We start from the raw sequence: 25,776 nt of genomic DNA, 5'->3' as shown, positions 1-25,776 counted from the left end.
TAAAGCTCCTCCAGCTCCAGCCCTTCCACTGGAGCAGCTTGCTCCAAGCCCCTGTGTCCAACCTGGAGCCATCACCCCGTCCCTTTCCCTGCAGCACCCAGGGAATCACACCCCTGCTCCCACCTGGGCACGCAGCGGGCGCTCCATCCCGCTGGATTTGGGCTGGATTCACTGTTTCTCCCCGTTTTCACCCGCAGGTTGTGGACTCTCGGTCGTTCCGGACGGATTCGGTGATCGGGGAATTCCGGGTAAGGCCACGCTGTGTCCTGTGCCCCCGTTCCTGCCTGTTCCATCCTGACCCATGGCTGGACACTGACGTTCCTTCTCTGCTCTATTGCACAGATGGACGTTGAGACCGTTTACTCGGAGCCAAGTGAGTCAGACCCAGGCCAGGGTCACCTCCTGCTACAGGAACCCTCTTTATAGGGCTCAGCATCAGGGCAATGCACGCACAAACCCCAGAGCTCTCCCATACCTGAACCCGGATGTGTCCCTGTATCCATCACCACCACCCATTCCTCCTCCCTTTCCCAAGATGAGCATCACCGAGGCTTTCAGGTCATCGTGCCACCATCTCGCTGACAGGAAGCCCAATCAGCACAGCCCAGCTCATTGCGTTTTGTCTCGAATCTGGGTCATTATTTTCTCTTTTATCTATCAGTTTATCTCAGAGAAGGTAAAATGATGCTGATAGAGATCTTCCTGCCCTAAGCACCGCAGAGAACGTGGTGATTTTGGCTGTAAAGAGTTAAGAACTCCAAGGCAGATCCCTTGATAACGTGCTTGAGCTTTTGGTCAGCCCTCAAGAGGTCAGGCAGTTGGACTGGATGATCACTGGAGGCCCCTTCCAATTGAAGTCTTTTTTCCCCCTTCTCTTTCCCCTTCTCTTCCCCCTTCTCTTCCTCCTTCTCTTTCCCCCTTCTTTTCCCCCCTTCTCTTCCCCCCTTCTCCTCCCCCTTCTCTTTCCCCCTTCTCTTCCCCATTCTCTTCCCCCCTTCTCTTCCCCATTCTCTTCCCCCCTTCTCTTCCCCCTTCTCTTTCCCCTTCTCTTCCCCCTTCTCTTTCCCCCTTCTCTTCCCCCTTCTCTTCCCCCTTCTCTTTCCCCCTTCTCCTCCCCCTTCTCTTCCCCCTTCTCTTACCCCCTTCTCTTCCCCCTTCTCTTCCCCCCTTCTCTTCCCCCTTCTCTTCCCCCCTTCTCCTCCCCCTTCTCTTCCCCCTTCTCTTCCCCCTTCTCTTCCCCCTTCTCTTCCCCCTTCTCTTCCCCCTTCTCTTCCCCCTTCTCTTCCCCCCTTCTCTTCCCCCCTTCTCTTCCCCCCTTCTCTTCCCCCCTTCTCTTCCCCCTTCTTTTCCCCCCTTCTCCTCCCCCTTCTCTTCCCCCTTCTCTTCCCCCCTTCTCTTCCCCCTTCTCTTCCCCCTTCTCTTCCCCCTTCTCTTTCCCCTTCTCTTCCCCCTTCTCTTTCCCCCTTCTCTTCCCCCTTCTCTTTCCCCTTCTCTTCCCCCTTCTCTTTCCCCCTTCTCTTCCCCCTTCTCTTTCCCCCTTCTCTTCCCCCTTCTCTTCCCCCTTCTCTTCCCCCTTCTCTTTCTCCCTCCCTCTTTCCCCCCTCTTTCCCCTCTCCATTTCCAGTCCTGTTCTAATCCATCCTATCCCTAGGGAAATAGCATTTATCATAACCCCGTACCAAGAGCACCCTTGCAGCCGTGTCCCTGCGTGCTGATGCGCAGCCCATGGATCCCAGGCTCTTTCCTCCCCTAGAACACGCTTTCCTCAGGAAGTGGCTGCTGCTCTCCGACCCAGAGGACTTCTCCGTGGGGGCCAAGGGCTACCTGAAGGTCAGCCTCTTCGTGCTGGGCCCTGGCGATGAGGCTCCGGTGAGTACTGAGCACCCACCACGACGGCGGCGATTCCAGCCGTGGAATTCCACCATCCTGGTCCATCCGACCCCGGCCCCTTCCCAGCTTTGGTCTCCCCCCGTTCTGGTGCTGGGTGTTGGCTGTTGCCGCTCACTTTGGGACCCTTGGGAAGCTCGGTGGCGTTTTCCTCTTGTCCCGCAGCTGGAGAAGAAGGAGGTCTCTGAAGACAAGGAGGACATCGAGGGCAACCTCCTGCGCCCCACCGGGGTCACCCTGCGAGGGGCCCACTTCTGCCTCAAGATCTTCAAAGCTGAGGATTTGCCCCAGAGTAAGAGAATCCTCCCGGGCTGGAGCATCCCACATCCGGCCCTTTTCCTTGCAGCGGGTTGCGATGTGCTGGAGAGGAAGAAGGGCACAGATACAGAAACCTTATCCATGGCCGTGGTCCAAAGACCTGGTAGATACCGGTCTGTAACGTACTGGGGGATGAGTCTCGTGGAATCCCAGATGGTTTGGGTGGAAGGGACCTTAAAGCTCCCCCAGCCCCAACCCCTGCCCCGGGCAGGGACCCCTTCCACCGGAGCAGCTTGCTCCAAGCCCCTGTGTCCAACCTGGCCTTGAGCACTGCCAGGGATGGGGCAGCCACAGCTTCTCTGGGCACCCTGTGCCAGCGCCTCAGCACCCTCCCAGGGAAGAGCTTCTGCCTAAGAGCCCAGCTCAGTCTCCCCTCGGGCAGGTTCAAGCCATTCCCCTTGGCCTGGCCCTACAGGCCCTTGTCCCAAGCCCCTCTCCAGGTTCCCTGCAGCCCCTTTAGGCACTGGAGCTGCCCTAAGGTCTCCCCAGAGCCCTCCCTTTACTGGAGCACACTGGTTTTGCCCACCTGGCTCAATGGAGCAGCACAGTCCCTGGTGGGACACCCTGCCCGGAAAGCCGGGACCATCGTGCTCCCATGTGCTCCCATCAGCTTTCAGCATCTCCTTTCCTCCCAGTGGATGATGCCGTCATGGACAACGTCAGGCAGATCTTTGGCTTCGACAGCAACAAGAAGAACCTGGTGGATCCCTTTGTGGAAGTCAGCTTTGCAGGGAAGACGGTGAGTGGCTGGAGTGGGGCTGGGATGGCAGCTTTCCATAGGGAAACTTGGTCTTGGCGTGGGGAAGTTTAGGTCATTTGCTTTGCTGATGTCCCCAGCCCTGTCCCCGTGTCTGTGGCACGCTTGGAGCCGAGCAGTGGCACTGGACAGGGTGTGCTGGGCTGTGCTGGAGTCATTTCTTCACCGGGCTCATAGTGGTGCCGTTGCATTAAGAATGGGGATGGAGGAGCTGAGCTGCTGGGAAGGGGAGAGCGCAGCAGCGCAGAGTTCTGCTGCTCCTTGCTGCTGTCTGAAGTGAGTGAAGGACTGGTCCCACGCCACCAAATGTCCCCCTATGACCAGCCAGGGTGTGGAGGGGCTTTGTAGAGCCCCATCCCACTCCCTTTGCTGCTCTGTCCTTCACTAAGCAACACGTCCATGAGCCACCGCTTGTCTTTGGAACATCACTGAAGGGCTGAACATCTCCTCTGCCCAAAGATCTGCCCCTGGGGACAGTGCCCGGGGATGGACAGAGCCTTGGGACATTGTCCTGAGCAACCACAGTGGTCCCAAGGTGGGGAAGTTCCTTGGGCAGCCCACGGCATCCTCTGCCTCCTGCACAGCGGGGTTTGCCCGCGTGATGCGGAGCCCCCTAAGGTCACCCATTGAACGGAGCCGGTGGTTTGGGGCACTGGGGACATTCCAGCTCCCGGCACGCACGCATCCATGAGCAGCACTGACCTTCCATCCCCATCTCCACCTCCAGCTCTACTCGAGGATCCTGGAGAAGAACGCCAACCCGCAGTGGAACCAGTGCCTGACGCTGCCGGCGATGGTGAGCACGGGTGTCCCTATGCTCCCTACCCACCCGGCCCCACCACCGCTCACTGCTCCTCTCCCTCTTTTCCCAGTTCCCTTCCATGTGTGAGAAGATGAGGATCCGGGTGACCGACTGGTGAGTGGGGTTAGGAAAACTGAGCGGGAGGAGCGGGATGGGCGATGGGAGACCCCAAGGGCAGCCCCTCCTGGTCCATGGTGCGATGGCATCACCGGTTGCGTTGCAGGGACCGTCTGACGCACAACGATGTCATCGGCACTGCCCACCTCTGCATGTCCAAGATCTCGGCCCCCGGTGGGGAGCTGGAGGGTAAGGGGGGGGCAGAAGGATGGGGTTTGGATGCATGGCCGTGGAGGAGCACTGCATGCTCGTGGCTGACGGTGTTGGCTTGGAGGACATCCCAACGCCATGGTCCCTGCCCTGTTACTGGTGCTGAGGTGCCGGGGGTTGCTGCTGTGTGTTTTCTGCGTGGACCTGGTCCCTCCTGGTTCGTGGCTCTGAAGATGTTCAGGTCCTCCCGGTGGTGCTGGGAGGGGAGGCTGCAGGACCGCGGCGTGGGGAGGTTTTGCTTCCTCTTTGCGTTGATGTGTGAATGTGGCTGCGCTCCCCTGTGCGGCTGTGACAGGCACTGGGGTCACCAGTGCCAGAGATCATAGAATCACAGCTGGGCTGGGAGAGCCCTTTGAGCCCATCCGGTCCAACCATTCCCAGCCCTGCCAAGGCCACCCCTGCCCCATGGCACCGAGGCCTCGTCTCCACGGGGTATGAACCCTTGCAGGGCCGGTGCCTGCAGCCCTGCCCTGGGCAGCCTGTTCCAATGCCTGAGCACCCTCTGGGGCAGGAATTGTTCCTCAGCTCCATCTAAACCTGCCCTGGGGCAGCTTGAGGCCGGTTCCTCTTGTCCCATCCCTTGTTCCTTGGGAGCAGAGCCCAGCCCCTCCTGGCTCCATCCTCCTGGCAGGCACTTGTAGGGAGCCATCAGGTCCCCCCTGAGCCTTCTCTTCTCCATCTGAACCCCCCAGGTCCCTCAGCCGTTCCCCATCACACTTGGGCTCCAGGCCCTGCACCAGCTCCATTCCCTTCTCTGGCCCCGCTCCAGCCCCTCAATGTCTCTCTTGCAGCGAGGGGCCCAAAGCTGAGCACAGGATTCGAGGTGCAGCCTCACCAGCGCCCAGTGCAGGGGCACAATCCCTGCCCTGGCCCTGCAGCCACACTGGTGCTGGTCCGGGGTGCCTGAAGATGCCACATCCCAGCTGTGTGTGCCCCCACTTGTGGCTCCTCCTTAGGTGACATTTAGGGGCTGTCAGAGGGTGGGATGAGGGCTCAGGTCCAGCTTGTGCTGAGGGGGCTGTTTCCAGCCCAGGGGCTTTCTGAAGTGAAGGACCAGCACAGAGGCACTAACCTGCATGAGCATCTCCTGCTGCGAGCAACCTGGTGGCATCTGCCACCTCACTGGGGCTCCTCTCACTCTGCTCCCTTTGCTTTGGGCATCTCTGAGACCCTGCAAAGCCCTGTCCCATCACGAGCATCCCCGTGCTGCAGGGGACATGAGCCAAGACACAAGCATGGTGTGAAGCTGCAGCCACGTGTCCCACTGAGGGCTGTGCATGCAGGCATGCAGCCGGGTGAAGCACGGTTCTTGTGTGTCCAGCCCCACTCTTCCCAGTTAAAATGCAGCTCCTGGGCTGATCTGGAGAGAGACAGAGAGGCCAGGAGGGAGGAAGAGGAGGTTCTGAGGGATCTACCCAAGACCAGCACATCCCATCCTATCGCTGAGACCTGCTTGGTACCCAGGATGGACTGGGGAGCTGCGGCTCCATCCGGCCTTTGCAACACGTGGAGCATCCTTCAGGGATGCTCAAACCCTCCTGTTTCACATTGTCCCTATAGCTCTGGAAGGGTCACAGGGCTTTGTACCAACCTCCCCTTCCTCTCTCTGTCTCTGTTCGCCCCAAAGCCCATGAGAGCATCCACCCTTGTCTCCCGTACCCCTCCATCCCTCCTCCGTGCTCCTCTGCTGCCTTTCCTGACCTCTCTCCCTTTCTTTGTGCCTCAGATGAGTTTCCTGCTCTCGCGAAGCCTCTGAAAGCCTCAGACCGTACGTCCCCCTTAGCCTCTGGGTTTGCAGTTGAGCTTGGTAATGGCTTTGGTTCAGGTGCCACCAGGGCTCTGGATGGAGTTAGTGGAGCATCGGCTGCGTTGTGTCCATACACATGAATGGGAGGAGGGGACAGGTCCAGCTCAGCCTCCTCCTGCCCTGTGGAAGCACGGAAAGGGCTCCACTGCCCTCCCCTAGAATCCCAACCTGGTTTGGGTTGAAGGGGCCTTAAAGCTCCTCCAGCCCCAAACCCTGCCCCGGGCAGGGACCCCTTCCACTGGAGCAGCTTGCTCCAAGCCCCTGTGTCCAACCTGGCCTTGAGCACTGCCAGGGATGGGGCAGCCACAGCTTCAACCCCTTCCCATGTCCCACCACCCTCACAGGGAAGAACTTCCCTGTATCCCATCCAGCTCTTCCCTCTTCCAGCCGGAAGCCCAAACTCCCCATCCCATCCCTGCCTCCCTTGTCCCAAGCCCCTCTCCAGGTTCCCTGCAGCCCCTTTAGGCACTGGAGCTGCTCTCAGGTCTCCCCTTCAGGAGCCTTCTCTTGTCCAGGCTGCCCCAGCCCAGCTCTCTCAGCCTGGCTCACAGCAGAGCTGCTCCAGCCCTCGCAGCAGCTCCATGGTTCTGGTGCCCTCCAGCTTCATGCACATGGTCCCCATGCAGCACAGCCCCAAGGCCGCATCCCCGTGGTGCCTTTGGGACTCTCTAACATCTCTTTCCCTGCAGTGGACGACGGCCTCGGGTTCCTGCCGACGTTTGGTCCCTGCTACATCAACCTCTACGGCAGCCCCCGGGAGTTCACCGGCTTCCCTGACCCGTATGAGATGCTCAACCTGGGCAAGGTGACCCCGGCTTCTCCCAGCACCACCTCAACTAAACCTCTGCTCCTCCTTGCCCAAAGCAGCCGCTTCTAACCCGGACTGGCTTTGTCATTAGGAGCCTGCGCTGCGTTTCCTGCCCTGGCTCTTCCCTCTCTCCAAACACCTCCTGCCATTGCCCCAGCTCTGCCTCGGAAGCTCTTGCAGCATCACCTTGCCTGGTCTTGCTCCTTCTGCAGTGAAGCCCATTGAAAGCAAAGGCAGAGCTCGCCCATGGGCAGGGGACACCGGGGTCCTGACGCCTTGTCCCTGGTCTACCCCAAGGGCGAGGGCGTTGCGTATCGCGGCAGGATGCTGGTGGAGCTGCAGACCAAGCTGGTGGAGCACGTGGAGCAGAAGGTGGAGGACATCTCCGTGGATGACATCCTGCGCGTGGAGGTAATGGGGCCTCTATGGGGTGTGTGGGGCCAGCCCTTCCGCAGCACAGTGTGTGGGGCTCTGTGGAAGGCGCTGGTTTGGTGGGTCCCGGAGGGGTTCTTCTGCTGTGTTTCCATCTCAACCTTGCTCCACCTGAGCTGCTGCGTGGTAGCGAGCAGACCGTGGTGAGCAGCATCGTGGCCTCAGCATAAGGACATGGAGCTGTTGGAACAAGTCCAGTGGACATGAGGATGCTCAGGGGCTGGAGGAGCACCTCCTGTATGGAGCCAGGCTGAGGGAGTTGGGGCTGTTCAGCCTGGAGAAGAGAAGGCTGCGTGGGGACCTCATAGCAGCTTCCAGTGTCTGGAAGGGGGCTGCAAGGATACTGGAGAGGGGCTCTTCATCAGGGACTGGAGTGACAGGACAAGGGGTGATGGGTTCAAACTGGAGCAGGGGAAGTTCAGGTTGGAGATAAGGCAGAAGCTCTTCCCTGTGAGGGTGCTGAGGCGCTGGCACAGGGTGCCCAGAGAAGCTGTGGCTGCCCCATCCCTGGCAGTGCTCAAGGCCAGGTTGGACACAGGGGCTTGGAGCAAGCTGCTCCAGTGGAAGGGGTCCCTGCCCGGGGCAGGGGTTGGAGCTGGAGGAGCTTTGAGGTCCCTTCCAACCCAAACCATTCCATCATTCTCTGACTACCATGGAGTGGTTGGAGATGTTGGGGCTGTTCAGCCTGGAGAAGAGAAGGCTGCGTGGAGACCTCAGAGCAGTTTCCAGTGTCTGAAGGGGGCCTATAGGGATGCTGGGGAGGGACTCTTCATCAGGGACTGTAGTGACAGGACAAGGGGTAACGGGTTCAAACTGAAACAGGGGAAGTTTAGATTGGATCTAAGGTGGAAATTCTTTCCTGTGACGGTGCTGAGGCACTGGAATGGGTTGCCCAGGGAGGTTGTGAGTGCTCCATCCCTGGTAGTGTTCAAGGCCAGGTTGGATGAAGCCTTGTGTGGGATGGTTTAGTGTGAGGTGTCCCTGCCCATGGCAGGGGGGTTGGAACTGGATGATCTTGAGGTCCTTTCCAACCCAAGCCATTCTGTGGCTCTGTGTGCCTCAGCTCAGGCTGTCACAGATACCTTGCTCCTTTTGCCCGCGTTTCTTCACATTTAAGCTGCATTTCCCATGGGAAGTTCTGCCCTTCTCCTCTGTCGGCTTCCTCCCGAACATCTCCCCCCAGATTCCCTTTCTCCAACCGCTGTTTTCCTTCCCTGCCATAAACTTTTCCACCTCGGAGGCCTCACCGAGCTGCTGTGCCCTGGGATAGCAGAGGCTGCGTGCGTTGGAGAGCCCGGTGGTGTCTCCTATGGCCACGGTCCTTTGCCTGTTGCAGAAGTACCTGCGCCGCCGGAAGTACTCCCTGTTCGCCGCCTTCTACTCGGCCACCATGCTGCAGGACGTGGATGATGCCATCCAGTTCGAGGTCAGCATCGGCAACTACGGCAACAAGTTTGACACCACGTGCCTGCCCCTGGCCTCCACCACGCAGTACAGCCGGGCTGTCTTCGATGGTGAGCAGCTCCGGGGTCACCAAGCGATGGATGGGATGCGCAGGGAGGGTTTGGAGGCTCCATCCTTGGAGATACTCAACACCCAACTGGTTGGGGCAGCCCGTGGCAGGGGTTGGAACTGGATGGTGTCAAGGTCTCCTTTCCACCTCAAACCGTGCTGTGATTCCGTGTGATCCTGGATGACCTGCTCCAGGTGATCCTGCCTGAGCAGGGGTTGGATGGGATGGTCTCCAGAGGTTCTTGCCCACCTCAACCACGCTGTGATGGGGGGAATATGTGGCTGGGAAGGAGTGGGGAATCCAGGATTACTTCTCTCAGTCCTTGAAGTGGTTCTTGGGCAGCATCCAGGCGCTAACAGTGCCCATTTCTCTCCGAGGAAGAGGCACTGCTTTGGGGCGGCCTTTCCCTGGCTCCTGTGGGACTCTTGCTCTGGACTGAGATGTCCCCTCCGCATCGGGGCTGTTCTGTTGGTTTCTGGCCTTGCTGCTCTGCAGGAGCTGCTGTAGCCATGGATGTTGATGCAGATCCCTTTGGACCTTGGGTGGTTTTGGGGAGCACAATTCCCATCCTCTTGCTCCAAAAAGGCTCCAGAAATGGGTTTCTATCCATGGCCAAATGCTGCATCACCCCCTTCACCTCTGCTCTGGCCCTGAGGAGTGGGGAACCCATCACCCCAGTACGAGGGGCTCACTGATGTGCTGTCTCCTCCAGGCTGTCAGTATTACTACCTGCCCTGGGGCAACGTGAAGCCCGTGGTGGTGCTGTCATCCTACTGGGAGGACATCAGCTATCGGACCGATGCCCAGAACCTGCTCCACCACGCAGCAGACAGGCTGGTGAGTGCCGTGGTAGCAGGGAGCATCGTCCACCTCCGTTCCCCATCCTGCCCGAGGGGCAGAGGCCATCTCCAGGCTGGGTCAGGGTTGGGTTTGATGACTTTTGTGCTGTGGAGGGGGAATCTGATGGTGTCCTGGGTGCCGTGCTCTGCCCATGGAGTGATGGAGGGGAAGGGACCACCCTTGTCCGCACTGGGGTGACAATGGGGTGTGAGCACAGTGCTTTGCCTACTGATGTAGGTGCAGGAGGCAAAGACCTTCCATCAGCTCCTGAGCTGTTGATGGGATTTCTTGCTGTTGTTTCCCTCTGGAGCTCCAACAGGAGCAAAGCCAGAGGTGCAGAGCCCTGGTGGGACCCAGCCTGGAGTTTCCAACCACGGGAGCAGCTCCATGCACTCACTGGGAGGGTCCATGGAGAGTGCGGAGCCTCCATCCTTGGAGATAGCACCCAACAGGCCTTGGTCCTGGACAACCTGCTCAAGGTGCAGCAGGGATGGGGGGTTCCTTAGTTCCTCCTCTTCCTTCCCTATCATGCAGGAAGCAAACCTGGAGAAGGTCCACCTGGCTCTCAAGGCCAACTGCCCACCGAGTGAGCTGGATGCCCTGTGTGCCCAGCTGCTGGATGACACCATCGCTGACTGCAGGTACGTGCTTCAGTGTCAGCCTTGGCGTGGCATTTACTGCCCTTGGCTATCTAGGAAGGGACAAGGTCTTTCTTCCTCTTGGAAAACTGTGGGTCATTGGCCAATGCTGGCTTCAAAAGCTGCTGAGCCAAGGCATGGAGCTGAAATGGTGACATTCGAGCAGCACGGTGTGGGGCAGGAGCCCAGCCAGAGGGGTGGTGGGGCTGGTGGGGTGAGAGCACTGATGGAGCTTCCTGGTTGAGTCTTGTGTGCCCACACAGAGGGGTGTTTGGCTGTGCATGGGCGCTGTGTGTCTGAAGGCTGGAGCAGGAGATGGGGATGTTCATCCTGGAGAAGAGAAGGCTCCTGAAGGGGAGACCTGAGAGCAGCTCCGGTGCCTAAAGGGGTTGTAGGGAACCTGGAGAGGGGCTTGGGCCAAGGGCCTGTAGGGACAGGCCAAGGGGAATGGCTTGAACCTGCCCGAGGGGAGACTGAGCTGAGCTCTTAGGCAGAAGCTCTTCCCTGGGAGGGTGCTGAGGCGTTGGCACAGGGTGCCCAGAGAAGCTGTGGCTGCCCCATCCCTGGCAGTGCTCAAGGCCAGGTTGGACACAGGGGCTTGGAGCAAGCTGCTCCAGTGGAAGGGGTCCCTGCCCGGGGCAGGGGTTGGGGCTGGATGGGCTTTAAGCTCCCTTCAACCCAACCCATTCCAGGATTCTGTATTAAGGCTCTTTTCCCACCTAAATGGTTCTTTTCCAAGCTGAGCGGTTCTAAGATGGGGATACAGAAGGAGGACAGGGCTGGGACATCCGTAGCGGGCAACAGCTTGAAGAGGCTGGATCAGGTTTGGGTGGGCTCCGTCTTACCCCTGGAGAGCCCCTTCCAACCCAACCCAACCCCTTCTGTGTTCTGTGCTCTCTGCCCATCCCCACAGCCTGACCCTGCCGGACGTCCTGGCTAAGCCAGCCAGCACCCACCTGGACCAGAACCTCTACCGGTTCCGCAGCAGCAACCTGGAGCAGATCGTGAAGACCGCACTGAAGCTCAAGCACGAGGACTCGAGCCTCTCGGCAGCCCTGGAGCAGGCAGAGGACTGGCTCTGCAGGCTGAAAGCCATGGCGGAGGAGGTAACGCTGCCCTGATGGCAGGAGCTGCTTTGCACCTTGCGGAGGGTCATGGTCGTCCCAAGCCCTCCATCACCATGGTGTAAGGCCAGGCTGGATGGGGCTTGGAGCAAGCTGCTCCAGTGGAAGGGGTCCCTGCCCGGGGCAGGGGTTGGAGCTGGAGGAGCTTTAAGGTCCCTTCCAACCCAAACCAGTCTGGGATTCTGTGATTCTATGGGAACCGAGGCGAGTGATGTGAGGTGAACACTGGGAAGGCAACAGGTTTGGCCCCCAGCTGCTGAGGTTTAGCCTTGTTCATGGCACATCTTTACAGCATGGCCAGCAAACCCTCAACTCATAGAATCATAGAATCATAGAATAGTGTGGGTTGGAAAGGACCTCAAGATCATCCAGTTCCAACCCCCTGCCATAGGCAGGGACACCTCACACTAAACCATCCCACACAAGGCTTCATCCAACCTGGCCTTGAACACTGCCAGGGATGGAGCACTCACAACCTCCCTGGGCAACCCATTCCAGTGCCTCAGCACCCTCACAGGAAAGGATTTCCTCCTTAGGTCCAATCTAAACTTCCCCTGTTTCAGTTTGAACCCGTTACCCCTTGTCCTGTCACTGCAGTCCCTGATGAAGAGTCCCTCCCCAGCATCCCTATAGGCCCCCTTCAGACACTGGAAGCTGCTCTGAGGTCTCCACGCAGCCTTCTCTTCTCCAGGCTGAACAGCCCCAACATCTCCAACCACTCCATGGTAGTCAGAGAATGATGGAATGGTTTGGGTTGGAAGGGACCCCTTGTCCCTCCCCAGCATCCCTATAGGCCCCCTTCAGGTACTGGAAGGCTGCTGTGCTTTAGTGGAGGCCAGGGCTTGGACAAACAGGGGGGCTGCTCATCCCTGGCCAGACCCAGATGGGATGTGGAGCTGCTGAGCTGGGGTTTGGGTGAGCAGGTCTCGCTCCATGGGCATGGCTTGGCAGCAGGACTCGGGGCCTCCCTCGTGCCCCCACGGCTGATGCTCTAGATCAGAGCCCCAGATGGACACGATGGCCTCTGTGTCTTCCAGCCCCAGAACAGCCTCCCTGACATCGTCATCTGGATGCTGCAGGGCGACAAGCGCGTGGCCTATGCCCGCGTGCCCGCCCATGAGGTCCTCTTCTCCAGGAACATCTCCAACTGCTGCGGCAAGAACTGCGGGAAGCTGCAGAGCATCTTCCTGAAGGTACCTGCCTCTGGGCACACGCATGAGGGATGGATGTAACCCATCCGTCCCTCAAAAGTGAGGGAAAACCAAGCAGGGAAACCTGGAATCCCAACTCAGCATCAACCCATGAGCGTGTGGGGCTCCAAGGAGCCCCCAGACCCAGTTCTGGCCCTTTGAAAGGAGGTTCCTGCATGGTGAAAGCCTGGTGGTGCTTCTGGAAGAGTCCAGCTCCTCTGCGTGGCCCTGCAGCAGATCCCTGTGGATATCTCCGTATCATAGCATCAGAGTGGTTTGGGTTGGAAAGGACCTGAAAATCATCCAGTTCCAACCCCCACATTTTCTGCATGTTCCAAGTGTCGAACACGGGTGCTCTTTGTCCCAGATGGGCCTTTTTGACACAAAATCTAGTTTAAGTTTTAGCCTTTTAATGTTATTCAATGTCTGCACATTCCTGCCCCTCTGCCAGCCCAGGAATTCCAAGCTGAGGCCTCCTCTGCCAGGCCCTTACCGAGCTTCTTGCATCCCAAGTGATGGTTCTTTGCCCTTTCCCTCTGTGCCAGTTTGGGAGCAGGGAATCGGTGCTGAACCAGCTCTGAAAACCTAAAGTGAAGTAAAATCAATGCAATAAACCCCAAAACCTCGCGCTGGCAGCAAAAGAGCCAAAATACATTGGGTTTTCTTCTGTCCTTTAGCTCTGGATGGAAAACCAGCATCACTTGGAGGGGGAAAATAGTGACAAAGGGCAGTGAGACATCTCCCTCTTTATTCTACCTGTTCTTGCTGGAGGTTGGAACTGGGTGATCTCAAGGTCCCTTCCAGCCATTCTGTGACTCTAAGTGCGTTGTTGGGCTTGGTGTCCTCACCCTGAAGAGCTTTGAAGCTCCTCCCCAAAGTGCTCTTCTTGATGTTGTCCCAGTTCCGGGGCTATGGGGGCTTTACTTCAGCCTCACATCCCGAGCATCCCCTGTCAATATCCTCCTCGGGGGGTATTAACGTGGCTCTGCCTTTGGCAGTACCCCCAGGAGGAGGTGATGGGCCCGAAGATCCCAGCGCAGATCCGGGTGCAGCTCTGGTTCGGGCTCTCGGTGGACGAGAAGGAGTTCAACCAGTTCGCCGAGGGCAAGCTCTCCGTCTTCGCCGAAACCGTGAGCATCCAATGGGGACCACCAGGAAGGGTTTTCTTCTCCTTGGTGGGAGCAGCAGCATCATCACGAGGGGATGGGGTGGGCTGGACCATGGGTGATGCCACCGCTGAGGGAGGGTCACATCAGTCCCTACCAGCGGGGAGAAGAAAGAGCCAAAAGGCTGGGGAGAAGGTTGGTGGCTTCACATCTCTTTCAATACACTTTGAGGGGTAACCTGAGGGTGCCCATAGGGCCAGGGGGCTGGTGGGGGGGTTAGGCTCTTCCCAAGAGGTCTGTCCTCAGGTTGGGCTCTGTAGGACGGAAGGGATTGCTCATGGGATGGGGCTTTGTGCCTCCAATGTGACACCATCTCCTGCCTTTGCTCCCCCAGTACGAGAACCAGACCAAGCTGGCGCTGGTGGGGAACTGGGGCACCACTGGCCTCACCTACCCCAAGTACTCCGATGTCACCGGCAAGATCAAGCTGCCCAAGGACAGCTTCCGCCCCTCCACAGGCTGGACCTGGGCTGGGGACTGGTTCATCTGCCCGGAGAAGACGTGAGTGATGGTGTTCTGTGATGGGCAGAGCCTGGCGGGCTGCCCTGGACACCCCGAGGTGATGCTGAGCTGTGCGAGGTCACCCACAAAGCTGGATGGAGGCCTGGGGTGCCGTGGGGGTTCCTCATCGCCTTACCCCATCCGTGGGAGGCAGCAGCATCAAGGTGCAATGATGCAAGGTGCATCATGGCACTCACGGTCACGGTTGCCCCAGCTCACTGGGGTCCCTGCGCAAACCCCACATCGAAGAGCTTTGGAGGTGGGATCCCTGTGGGGCACTGATGTGGGTGCTCAGCACGGCTCTGCCAGCTTCTTGCATTGGATTTAGTGGAGGGATTCACTGAGCCGGGGGGATGAGGTCCCATGGGAGCTCTGCTTGGGGTAGAAGAAGTTCAGGATGCAACAGGGGGTCGGACATGAGGCCAGGGTCCCTGTGGGGCAGGAGGGGAGCTCCTGACGCTGTGCATCAACCCGGGGTGCAGGTTGCTGCATGATGTGGATGCCGGGCACCTGAGCTTCGTGGAGGAGGTGTTTGAGAACCAGCTCCGGCTGCCTGGAGGCCAATGGATCCATATGACCGATGCCTACACTGATGTGGTAAGGGTGAAGTGGGCAGCTCGGGGTTTGGGGGGGGGGGGGTGCCAATGCGGGGTGCGGTGGTAGGAAGCCCCCATGGGCTCAGGGGAGGTTTGGGCATTGGTTGATGGAAAACATCCCTGTATCCCACAGAACGGGGAGAAGGTCCTGCATAAGGATGAGATCGAGTGTCCTCCGGGCTGGAAATGGGAGGATGTGGAGTGGGACACAGACCTCAACAGAGCTGTGGATGAGAAAGGTATCAGGATCGGTTCTGGGCATCCATCCTGGTTTCATCCCCTTTGCCCATGTGGTGTTTCCTTCCATGGCAGCATCCTGTTTGTGGCTGTGTGACTGCCCTGGTGGCTTCAGGAGCAGTCATCTCCCCCTTGCTCAGGCTCGTTCTGGGGCTATGGGGTGGGCGGTTGCTGGGGTCCAGGCATCTCACCTGGCTTTGGGTGAAAGAGGAGTGGAAAGCATCAGTCAGAGAGCATCCGAGAATGGGCACAAGGGCTGGGGCTGCCTGAGGAAGGAAGGGCAGAGGGGAAAGTCCCCGGGCTGTGGCTTAGAGCCAAGGGCTGGTGGGATGCCATGAATCCATCATCCGGGCATCCCCAGAGAGACACCCGCATTGAGCAGCGGCGCGAGCAGGCCATTGTCAGCCTATGACGTGGGCTGCGTCTGGACAAACCTTTGCTATTAGAGTTATTCCAGTCGGGATATGTCCGGATGTCCCTGCCCATGGCAGAGGATTGGAATGGGATGAGCTTTAAAATCCCTTCCATCCCAACCCGTTCCATGCGTGAAGAAGGTTCCTGATCGCAGGAAGGTTCTGGGGCTCTTCTCCCACCTTCACCAGCTGCTTCCTTCTCCCCCAGGCTGGGAATACGGCATCACCATCCCTCCGGACCGCAAGCCCAAGGCCTGGGTGCCAGCGGAGAAGATGTACCACACCAACCGGCGCCGGCGCTGGGTGCGGCTGCGCCGCCGGGACCTGGCGCACATGGAGGCCATGAGGAAGGTGGGATGGGGCCATGGCAGTGAGTCAGGGCCAGGTCCATACGGAGGGGCTTGGCCTCCTGCGGGGCCCTGCTGTGCTCTTGGTGGCCGGGGTCTCCCTGCCCTAGCAGGCAGCAGCCTCTGGTGCCCGCCATGGGGGTCAGCACCTCGCAGAGGTGGAGCCCCATCCGGCGGTGCTTGCCTGGGCTGTGGGGTGGGATGGGGACCTCCACCAGCGCAGGAACTGGGAGAGATGCCCGGTGGGTCCCTGGTCCCGGTCCTGCTTCCCTCTAGGTGGTGCCGTTGGGCTGTGAATGCTGCCGCAGAGCTGGGATATCCCCCCCAAACCCATTTCCCCAGGACACTGGTTCCCTTTCCAGCCGCTTGCCATGCAATAGAGGCTGGGAAGCCCCTGCCAGCCCGTTTGCCCAGGGGATGGAGGTGTCCCAGGGAGCTGACACGGCTCTGAGGAGATGAAGCCTCTATGGGCTTGTGGTTGATGCCCTCGGTGGCAGAGCCGTGATGGCCCCGGGGGGGATCAGAGGTGGGAACGATCAGAAGAGAAGGCTCCTGAAGGGGAGACCTGAGAGCAGCTCCAGTGCCTAAAGGGGCTGCAGGGAACCTGGAGAGGGGCTTGGGACAAGGGCCTGTAGGGACAGGCCAAGGGGAATGGCTTGAACCTGCCCGAGGGGAGACTGAGCTGAGCTCTTAGGCAGAAGCTTTTCCCTGGGAGGGTGCTGAGGCGCTGGCACAGGGTGCCCAGAGAAGCTGTGGCTGCCCCATCCCTGGCAGTGCTCAAGGCCAGGTTGGACACAGGGGCTTGGAGCAAGCTGCTCCAGTGGAAGGGGTCCCTGCCCGGGGCAGGGGTTGGAGGAACTGGATGAGCTTTAAGCTCCCTTCAACCCAACCCATTCCAGGATTCTGTATTAAGGCTCTTTTCCCACCTAAATGGTTCTTTTCCAAGCTGAGCGGTTCTAAGATGGGGATACAGAAGGAGGACAGGGGCTGGGACATCCATAGCGGGCAACAGCTTGAAGAGGCTGGACCGGGTTTGGGTGGGCTCCGTCTTACCCCTGGAGAGCCCCATGCTCAAGTGCCTTTGCCCTTTGGCTGCGCCGGGGTCTCCGCGCTGTGAGCGCAGAGGGGCTGCGGGCTGGCGGGGCTGATCCCTGCTCTGATTCCCACCGTGTTCCCGGCAGCACAAGCAGGAGGAGCTGGAGGGCGAGGGCTGGGAATACGCCTCGCTCTTCGGCTGGCGCTTCCACCTCAAGCAGCGCCGCACCGACAGCTTCCGCCGCCGTCGCTGGAGGCGCAGGATGGAGCCCCTGGAGCGCACCGGGGCTGCCGCCGTCTTCGCCTTGGAGGGGGCCCTGGTGTGTACCCACCTCCCCCCAGTTCCTGGGGATGGGATGGGGTGGTCCCCAGGGAGCCGGGATGGGATGGGCCCCAGGGACTCCTGATACGATGGTGCCCAGGGATACCTGGATGGGATGGGATGGGCCCCAGGGACTCCTGATACGATGGTGCCCAGGGATACACAGATGGGATGGGATGGTCCCCAGGGACTCCTGATACGATGGTCCCCAGGGATACACAGATGGGATGGTCCCCAGGGACTCCTGATACGATGGTGCCCAGGGATACACAGATGGGATGGTCCCCAGGGACTCCTGATACGATGGTCCCCAGGGATACACAGATGGGATGGTCCCCAGGGACTCCTGATACGATGGTCCCCAGGGATACCTGGATGGGATGGGCCCCAGGGACTCCTGATCCGATGGTCTCCAGGGATACCTGTATGGGATCGTGCCCAGGACTCCTTATACGATGGTCTCCAGGGATACCTGTATGGGATGGTGCCTAGGGACAAGCCAATGAGATGATTCTCAAGGACCCCTCATGGGATGGTCCCCCAGGGAGCCCTGATGAGATGTTCACCAGGGACACCCTGATGGGATGGCCCCCAAGGACCCTCAATGGGATGGTCCCAGAGACCTGATGGCCCCCGGGACTCCAGATGGAATGGTCCCCAGGGACACCTGGATGGGATGGTCCCCAAGGATTCCAGATGAGATGATCCCCAGGGACAGCTGAATGGGATGGTCCCCAGGGATCCCAGTTGTGATGGCCCCCAGGACTCCAGATGGAATGGTCCCCAGGGACACCTGGATGGGATGGTCCCCAGGGATCCCAGATGGAATGGACCCCAGGACTCCAGATGAGATGGTCCCCAGGGACAACTGGAGGGGATGGTCCCCAGGGAGCCCATACGGGATGGTCCCAGGGATCCCTGATGTGATGGTCCCCAGGGATCCCAGATGAGATGGTCCCAGGGACCCCAAAGCCCATTGTTTGCCCATTGCTATCTGCTGCCTGTGCCGCTCTTTGTTTAGCCAATATTCTGGCTTTCTTAATTCCCTGGATTTCATAATCCTTTGCCTTTTCCAATAACTAAATGAGAACCAACCACAGCAGCACAAAGCCCCTATTATGGGATTTCTTATCCTCCCCCCCCTCCATTTGGCTTTATTTCCTCCTCCTCTGCTCTGTCCTTCAACCCTGTCCAGTGTTTGAACCCAGCAGCTCCTTTGGGACACAAATGGCTCCATGGTGTTCACAAGCATCAGCCCTCAGCTCGTGCTTGCCCCATAGATGGGGGTCCCAGCAGCTGCCCACCCCCAGGGCTGTCGGTGGGATCCCATCTTCTCCCCTTTTCCCCTGGGCTCCTTTGGTGGGATCTTCAGCCAGATGCTTCCTCCCTTTGCATCTCAGCAGGGAAAATGAGGGAGGATTTCGCTGGAACACCCTATAACGTGGGGTGTGTGTCCTTGCACACATATGGGCTGTGCTGGGTCCCCCCATGCCCTTCCCTGGCACTGGAATTGGATGCAGGGTGTCTGATGGGGCTGTTGGGTCTCTGCTTGATCACACACTTCACTCACAGAACGGGCCTGCGGGTTGGATGCTGATGGACGCATCCGGGGTCTGCCATGTGCTGGGGGTACCAGGGGATGTGGGGGAGACCCAGGGGAGGAAAATCCCTTCCCCATATGTGGGGCAGAGGCTGAAGCAAAGGGGAAGAGGAGGAAAAGCCCCATTAAAGCCATGTGGCACCGGCGCTTTGCTCCTGGTGATGCTGATGCAGTGCCGGGGGGGGTCCTGGTTGCTTTGAGCATCCCCTGGTGCCACTGGTGAGCTACTGAGACGAGGCCTCAGTGCCATGGGTCAGTGGTGGCCTCGGCAGTGGGAACGGTTGGACCTCTTGGTTCCTCCCTGCTTTCCTGGGGCTGAAGAGCTTGAGGGTCCCCCAAAGGGCTTCCAGGAGGCACTGGGATCCCCAGATCCTCTTGGACACCCATGTGGATGCTACCCCGGAGTACCCATCGCTGACCGTGCCTTGTTTCCTCCTGCAGGGGGGAGTGACAGACGACAAGAGCGATGATGGCAAATCCATCTCCACCCTCAGTTTCGGTGTCAACAGACCCACCATTTCCTGCATATTTGACTGTAAGGCCCCAAGGGATGGAGGGGAGGGCGATGTTCCCCTGCACTGAGGTCCCCATGGCTCAGTGCTCCCATCCACTTCCTCTCACCCACCTCGGGTGCAGGAGGGTGGCGAAGGATGGGGCATGGTTTGTCCCACTGGGAGCATCGACAGGCTCAGGGCTTGATGCTCCTTTGGGAAGCCATAGGGAGGATTAAGCCTGGGGGTGGTGAAACCCCACTGATGAATGCTCCATCCCTGGCAGTGTTCAAGGCCAGGTTGGACAGAGCCTTGGGTGACATGGTTTAGTGTGAAGCATCCCTGCCCGTGGCATGGGGTTGGGACTGGATGAGCTTAAGGTCCTTTCCAACCCAGCCCATTCTGGGATTCTATTCCCCTGGTGCCCTGCATTGCTCCGTAGGGAACAGGACATGGGAACAAAGTGCATCTCTGAGGTGCTTCCCCTTCCTCTGTGCAGGTGGCAACAGGTACCACCTCCGCTGCTACATGTACCAGGCGCGGGACCTGATCGCCATGGACAAGGACAGCTTCTCGGGTAAGCCCAGATGCTCCCCTCCGCTCATTGTGCTTGTAATGAGTGTGGTAACGAATGCTGGGGGTGGTGGGGTCTGCAAAGTAAATCTGGGGCTGCTTCAGCCTGGAGAAGGCTCTGAGGAGACCTCAGAGCAGCTCCAGGGCCTAAAGGGGCTGCAGAGAACCTGGAGAGGGGCCTGGGACAAGGGCCTGTAGGGCCAGGCCAAGGGGAATGGCTTGAACCTGCCCGAGGGGAGACTGAGCTGAGCTCTTAGGCAGAAGCTCTTCCCTGTGAGGGTGCTGAGGCGCTGGCACAGGGTGCCCAGAGAAGCTGTGGCTGCCCCATCCCTGGCAGTGCTCAAGGCCAGGTTGGACACAGGGGCTTGGAGCCTTAAGGTCCCTTCAACCCAAACCACTCTGTTTCTATGATGCACTGATGTGTAACGGGCGGTGTTCAGCAGCCAGGCAGCAGAGGACATTGGCACGAGGCTTTCCCAAGCCTGGGAGCTTGAATTCCCATCAGTTAAAACACATCAGTTTCAAGAACTCTCGTGAGAAGCCAACAGAACCCAACAGTTACCCAGGGCAGACCTGAGGCAGAGCCGTTTGCTTTGCTCATTGCTCCTTCTCCCTGACCCAAGGTGATGCTGGGGGGCAGGAGGTGATGCTGGGGGGCAGGAGGTGATGCCTGGTAGCAGGAGGTGATGCTGGGTAGCAGGAGGTGATGCTGAGTGGTGGGAGGTGATGCTGGGTGGCAGGAGGTGATGCTGGGTGACAGGGGGTGACACTGGTAGCAGGAGGTGATGCTGGGTGACAGGAGGTGATGCTGGGTGGCAGGAGGTGATGCTGGGTAGCAGGAGGTGACACTGGTAGCAGGAGGTGATGCCTGGTAGCAGGAGGTGATGCTGGGTGACAGAGGGTGACACTGGTAGCAGGAGGTGATGCTGGGTGGCAGGAGGTGATGCTGGGTGGCAGGAGGTGATGCTGGGTGACAGGGGGTGATGCTGGGTGACAGAGGGTGACACTGGTAGCAGGAGGTGATGCTGGGTGGCAGGAGGTGATGCTGAGTGGTGGGAGGTGATGCTGGGTGACAGGGGGTGATGCTGGGTGACAGAGGGTGACACTGGTAGCAGGAGGTGATGCTGGGTGGCAGGAGGTGATGCTGGGTGGCAGGAGGTGATGCTGGGTGGCACGGTTGGGTAGCAGACAGCTCCAGTGCAGCACAAGTAAACCAGAGCAGAGGGCAGGGGTGCTTACAGTGGCACATTGCCCCAAGCCACCCCCCTGTGCAGCAGCATCACAGAGAGGGCTTTGGGCTGGTGTCAAGATGATGGAGCACAGGGAGAAACCTCCATGAGATGTGCTCAGAGGTGGGAATTAGGACCTCGGAGCAGACGGGCACCTTCTTCTCCAGCATCCTCCTGATGTTTGTGGTTGGATTTGTGTGCCCTCAGCATCCAGCTGCTTGAATCCTTGCAGGGAATGGGGGCAGCAGCCTCCTGGGTGTGGGGGGTGCAGATGGGATTTGTCCTGTGGTTGGGGGAAGGCTGGAGAAGGGAAACCCCTTTTATTAGGAATGAAAGAACTGATTGAAAATGCAATTGGGAAGGAGAATACCCAACGGTGGCTGATCCATAAACCAGTTTGGCCTTGTTTGCATGGCTGAACATGCTCTCCATCCTGGGAATGCTGCAATGGGGCTGGGGGTTTCCTTGATGGAAAACCGGGCATCCTTCAGACTGGGCTGTAAGAAATGCCCCTTCATGGGTAAAAGCACAGTCACAGGTGGAGAAGAGGACGTCCTGGGTGTTCCTTGAGCTTTCCATGGGGCAGCTTTCCATGTGCTGCTGCTCAGCACATCCCCAGCACAGCTTCAGGCGCTTGGGACCTGCAATCCCTGAGCTGCTGCGGTCGGGACGTGCTGCGCTCGTGTGTTCTGGCTTAGGAACTGAGGTCAGAGTAAGATGGGGTTTATCTGCCGGGCAGCTCTTGGGGTGCTGGAAGGTGTTTGGTGTAGGAGGGGTGGGTTTGGGATCATCCTGTTTCAGCAGAGGCTGGAGCGTGGCTGTGGATGGGCCAGGAATGGTCCCTTTGTGTCTGAGCTGGGCAGGGACCGGCCCCTGGCAGCTGGAGGGTCCCACATCCCTTCCCCATCCCACTAAGTGGTCCCCATTAATGGTCTGGGATGTCCTTTTGAGGTGGGAAAGCAGGACAGTGGGGATGTTGCTGTCTACCTCTGAGCTGGTGCCGGAGCTGGGGCGGTGCAGAAAGACCCCATCACAGAATCATGGAATGGTTTGGGTTGGAAAGGATCTTAAAGCTCACCCAGTTCCAGCCCCTGGCCATGAGCAGGGACACCTCACACTAGCCCATGTCACCAAGGCTCTGTCCAAGCTGGCCTTGCTCTGTGATGGGGCCATGTCTTGGATGTGAGCAGGTCCTGGGGCAAGTGGAGCATCCACCCTCCTCTGCAGTGATGCCTATGAGCAGGGTGCATCCAGCATCCCTCCAAGGTGTCCCTGACCATCTGCATGAGGATTTGCAATGGGGCTGGGCACTAGTGATGGATCTCAAGTGGGATACAGGGATAGTGTGGGGCCCCGCAATAAAGAACAGCCCATGGGGACCGTTGAGCATCACCCTGCTGGGCACCAGCACTGCAGTCCCAAGGAGCTCCTGCTTCCCATTGAAGGAGAGGGCCTTGGGGTGGTCAGAAATGCCCTGGGGAGGTGCAGAGCACCCCAACACACCCCAGTGTCTGCGCCCATCAGGGCCCCATCCCCTCTGCACCTCCACAAAGGGCTGGTTGTTGGGAGCGGTGGGACCGGGGTGATCTCATGGCTCCGATCAGTGGAGCAGGGAGGGGAGTCCCTTCCCTTGGAATAAGCCAGCCAAGGACAACATGAGTAACACCGTGCCACAATGTGGAATTGTGATCTCCGGTGCCTTAACAAAGCATAAAGGAGTTCATTAAGGGGGCTCTACAAGCAAACCTTCTGTGCACGGCAGGGGCTGAACAAAGGGGCTTTATGGAGGCCTCCTTTAAAAGAAGAAGGTTGGGGGGGGGGGGGGAAGGCAAAAATTCCACATCCAAATCCCTGGTTTTCTTGTTTATTGTAACGCGCTTTGCTTCGCTCCGCCTGGAAGAATGCGTGTCAGTGGGGAAGGTTCTTCCCAGTGTGAACAGTGCTCCCTGCAGCCACCACCTGGAGCATCAGCCTCCTGAAACACGTCTGCTGCAGGGCCACGTGCCCAGGAAGGGAATACATCCCGCTGGATCTCCTTTATCCTGGGGAGAGGGGAGGGATGCGCATGGGATGCATCCCTGCTCAGCCACAATCCCAGGCTGGTTTGGGCTGAAAGGACCTTAAAGCTCCTCCAGCCCCAACCCCTGCCCCGGACAGGGACCCCTTCCACTGGAGCAGCTTGCTCCAAGCCCCTGTGTCCAACCTCCCCTTGAACACTGCCAGGCCAGGTTGGATGGGGCTTGGAGCTCCAAGGGTTGCATGTGTAGGGTCTGCAACGCTCCTGGCCACCGGCAGGGCTCTTGGAACTGGTTTTGGGTTGGGCTGGGTGGTTCCCATCTGGATGCTGCTGGACCCCAAACACTGGTGTATCCATGTATCGTGCTGGGTGCCACGTGCTGCCTGTGTCCTTCCATAAAGGCCAATGATGCCTCCATCCATTGTGGAGGTTGGGCTTTGCAGGCAACCAGAGCTCAGGGGTTCCCCTGGACCAGTCGGGTGGGATGCTGCTGTTGTGGAGGTCTCATCCCTGACAAGGACCTGTAGGTGCTATCAGGTTATGAAGGGTGTCCAGTCTCAGTGGGGCATCTCACCCAGCCTTGATCCTTTGTGAGGGGTAATTCCATGGGATGAGACTCTTCAGCTCCAGTTTTACGGTTGGCTCGATGGAACCTGCAGAACCCCAAGTGCGAGTGCAGGCGGGCAGGGGGGGACTGCTCCTCCTCTCCTAATGCAAGAACTGGGGGTGCTCAGGGGGAGATGGAGGGAGCCGGGTACCGCAGAGCTCCATGAGGGGCTCTGAGACCTCATCGGGAGATGCAATGGATTCAGGCAGGAGAAGGCCATGGAAGACACCCCCTGGAGGGGTCCATAGAGACATCACATCCAGCTTGGGAAGTACCTGAGCTGGGAATAACTGGTGTGTAGGGATAAGGGTTGGAGAACTTGGCCTCATCCCCTTCTCAGTTGGAGTTGCCTGGGACGTGATGGGAACATCACTGCTGTCTCTAGAAGATCCTGTTCTCAGCCCTTGAATGACCACGAGTTGCTTTCTCCTCCCTATACTGGTGGCTCCAATTCATCCTTTGCCTCTTGTCCTACATCCCTTGCAGATCCTTACGCCATTGTCTCCTTCCTCCACCAAAGCCAGAAGACGGTGGTGATCAAGAACACCTTGAACCCCACCTGGGACCAGACGCTCATCTTCTATGAGATCGAGATCTTCGGGGACCCCCAGAACGTGGCTGAGTCCCCTCCCAACATCGTGGTGGAACTTTATGACCAAGACACCTATGTAAGTGTGTTGGCACGAGCTGGGCCTTCATGGTGTGAGTGTGCTGGGGTGGATGGGACAAGCATGGCACCATGCCTGCCCTCTGGAATGCAGTGTAACACCTCTGGGTGGCTCAGGCACTGAGCTGGACACTCTGAAGACATCTCTGCTAGTGATGTCCTTGGTGGCCTTGCTTTAGTCACCAAAGCTGCATCTATGCCATGTTTTGTAGACTGGCCAAATTGACCATGTTTCCTTGTGGGAAAAGCTTGGGATGAGATGTAAAGCGGTCGTGCAAGTAGGGGACCAGGCACTGTGGTTTGCTCAGCTGCCCAAAGGTATCCAAAGTGCCTCCTAGTGATGGCATTTGGGGAGTGCTAAGATAGCCCCTCATGCAGTGGTGTGTGCAGTTCTGGTGTCCCCAGCACAAGAGGGACATGGAGCTGCTGGAGCAAGGCCAGAGGAGGCCATGGGGATGCTGCGAGGGCTGGAGCAGCTCTGCTCTGGAGCCAGGCTGAGAGAGCTGGGCTGGGGCAGCCTGGACAAGAGAAGGCTCCTGAAGGGGAGACCTGAGAGCAGCTCCAGTGCCTAAAGGGGCTGCAGGGAACCTGGAGAGGGGCTTGGGACAAGGGCCTGTAGGGACAGGCCAAGGGGAATGGCTTGAACCTGCCAGGGGGCTGGGACTGGGTGATCTTCAGGTCCCTTCCACCCCAGCCCATGGCTCTCAGCAGCCTCCTGTGCCTGTTTCCTTCCAGGGAGCAGATGAGTTCATGGGGCGCTGCATTTGCCAGCCCAGCACATCCCGCTCCCCGCGCCTCTCCTGGTACCCTGTCCTCAAGGCGAACAGGAACGTCGGGGAGCTGCTGGCCGCCTTCGAGCTGATTCAGAGGGAGAAGGTGAGCTCCCATCCACCACCTTTGCTGCACCCAGGGCCTGTGGCTGCCCTTTGCTCGCCATTGATACCCGGAGGGGGTTTGGGACCCAAAGTGGGTCATTGCTCATGCAGTGCGCAGTGCTGGCCATCCATGTAAGGAGACACGGAGGAGGATGCTCTTTGGAGCCAGTCTGGGTGGGAGAGACTCCTCATCATGGCCCATGTGCTCTCATGTGCTTCCCCACCTCCCAGGCACCTGCATGCACCAGCCCTTCGCCTCTTTCATCTCCGGCTTTCCACTGGTCGCAGTGCCTGGCTGCAGCCCACATGTGCCTCTGTGCCAGGGAAAAGGGGTACAGTGGGATGCTAAACTCCCGGTCCCATTCCTCCCTGCCAGGGAGGTGTTAATTGGGAATGAGGGTCCCACAGCTCCCTCCTTGGTCTCTCTGATGTAGCAACTCTGCTGCTGGAGGGATGCTGTGCATGATGCTGCTGCATCTGCAGGGGGAGATGTGCTGGGTTGAAGCCTTGACGCACCACTGAGGGGCTGCTGGATGGGCATTGGGGGGTGTCTGCATCGGGGAGGGGGCACTGAATCATCTGCAAGAGGCCTCTTCTTCCTCCTTACCCCTCAGAAGATACTGAACTGGGTGGGGAAGACCTTGGGGGTCCTCTAAG

At 59.0% G+C, this 25,776-nt stretch overlaps 1 protein-coding gene across 11 annotated transcripts in view; it reads left to right on the top strand.

Moving 5' to 3' along the window:
• The window catches only part of DYSF (dysferlin), an 85,452-nt gene that overhangs the window by 12,677 nt on the left and 46,999 nt on the right, over positions 1–25,776 (top strand). For 6 of the 11 annotated variants that reach the window (XM_065662640.1, XM_065662612.1, XM_065662666.1 and 3 more), the window contains 25 exons: positions 198–248; positions 343–373; positions 1,754–1,869; positions 2,053–2,179; positions 2,841–2,944; positions 3,690–3,758; positions 3,835–3,878; positions 3,988–4,070; positions 6,588–6,703; positions 7,004–7,117; positions 8,475–8,652; positions 9,364–9,488; positions 10,026–10,132; positions 11,043–11,235; positions 12,291–12,446; positions 13,442–13,573; positions 13,944–14,110; positions 14,593–14,707; positions 14,840–14,945; positions 15,565–15,707; positions 16,885–17,058; positions 19,102–19,195; positions 19,651–19,728; positions 24,064–24,245; positions 24,980–25,120. In XM_065662640.1, coding sequence (XP_065518712.1) covers positions 198–248; positions 343–373; positions 1,754–1,869; positions 2,053–2,179; positions 2,841–2,944; positions 3,690–3,758; positions 3,835–3,878; positions 3,988–4,070; positions 6,588–6,703; positions 7,004–7,117; positions 8,475–8,652; positions 9,364–9,488; positions 10,026–10,132; positions 11,043–11,235; positions 12,291–12,446; positions 13,442–13,573; positions 13,944–14,110; positions 14,593–14,707; positions 14,840–14,945; positions 15,565–15,707; positions 16,885–17,058; positions 19,102–19,195; positions 19,651–19,728; positions 24,064–24,245; positions 24,980–25,120 — 2,946 coding nt within the window. Of the gene's footprint in view, positions 1–197; positions 249–342; positions 374–1,753; positions 1,870–2,052; positions 2,180–2,840; positions 2,945–3,689; positions 3,759–3,834; positions 3,879–3,987; positions 4,071–5,817; positions 5,860–6,587; positions 6,704–7,003; positions 7,118–8,474; positions 8,653–9,363; positions 9,489–10,025; positions 10,133–11,042; positions 11,236–12,290; positions 12,447–13,441; positions 13,574–13,943; positions 14,111–14,592; positions 14,708–14,839; positions 14,946–15,564; positions 15,708–16,884; positions 17,059–19,101; positions 19,196–19,650; positions 19,729–24,063; positions 24,246–24,979; positions 25,121–25,776 lie in introns of all 11 variants that reach the window. The other 5 variants (XM_065662626.1, XM_065662593.1, XM_065662656.1 and 2 more) reach the window with 1 other exon arrangement.

The sequence above is a fragment of the Lathamus discolor genome, chromosome 1 (genome assembly GCF_037157495.1).
Source record: "Lathamus discolor isolate bLatDis1 chromosome 1, bLatDis1.hap1, whole genome shotgun sequence".
Lineage (NCBI taxonomy): Eukaryota > Metazoa > Chordata > Aves > Psittaciformes > Psittacidae > Lathamus > Lathamus discolor.
Note: the sequence above shows the minus strand (reverse complement) of the source record. Positions and strands in the feature narration are given on the sequence as shown.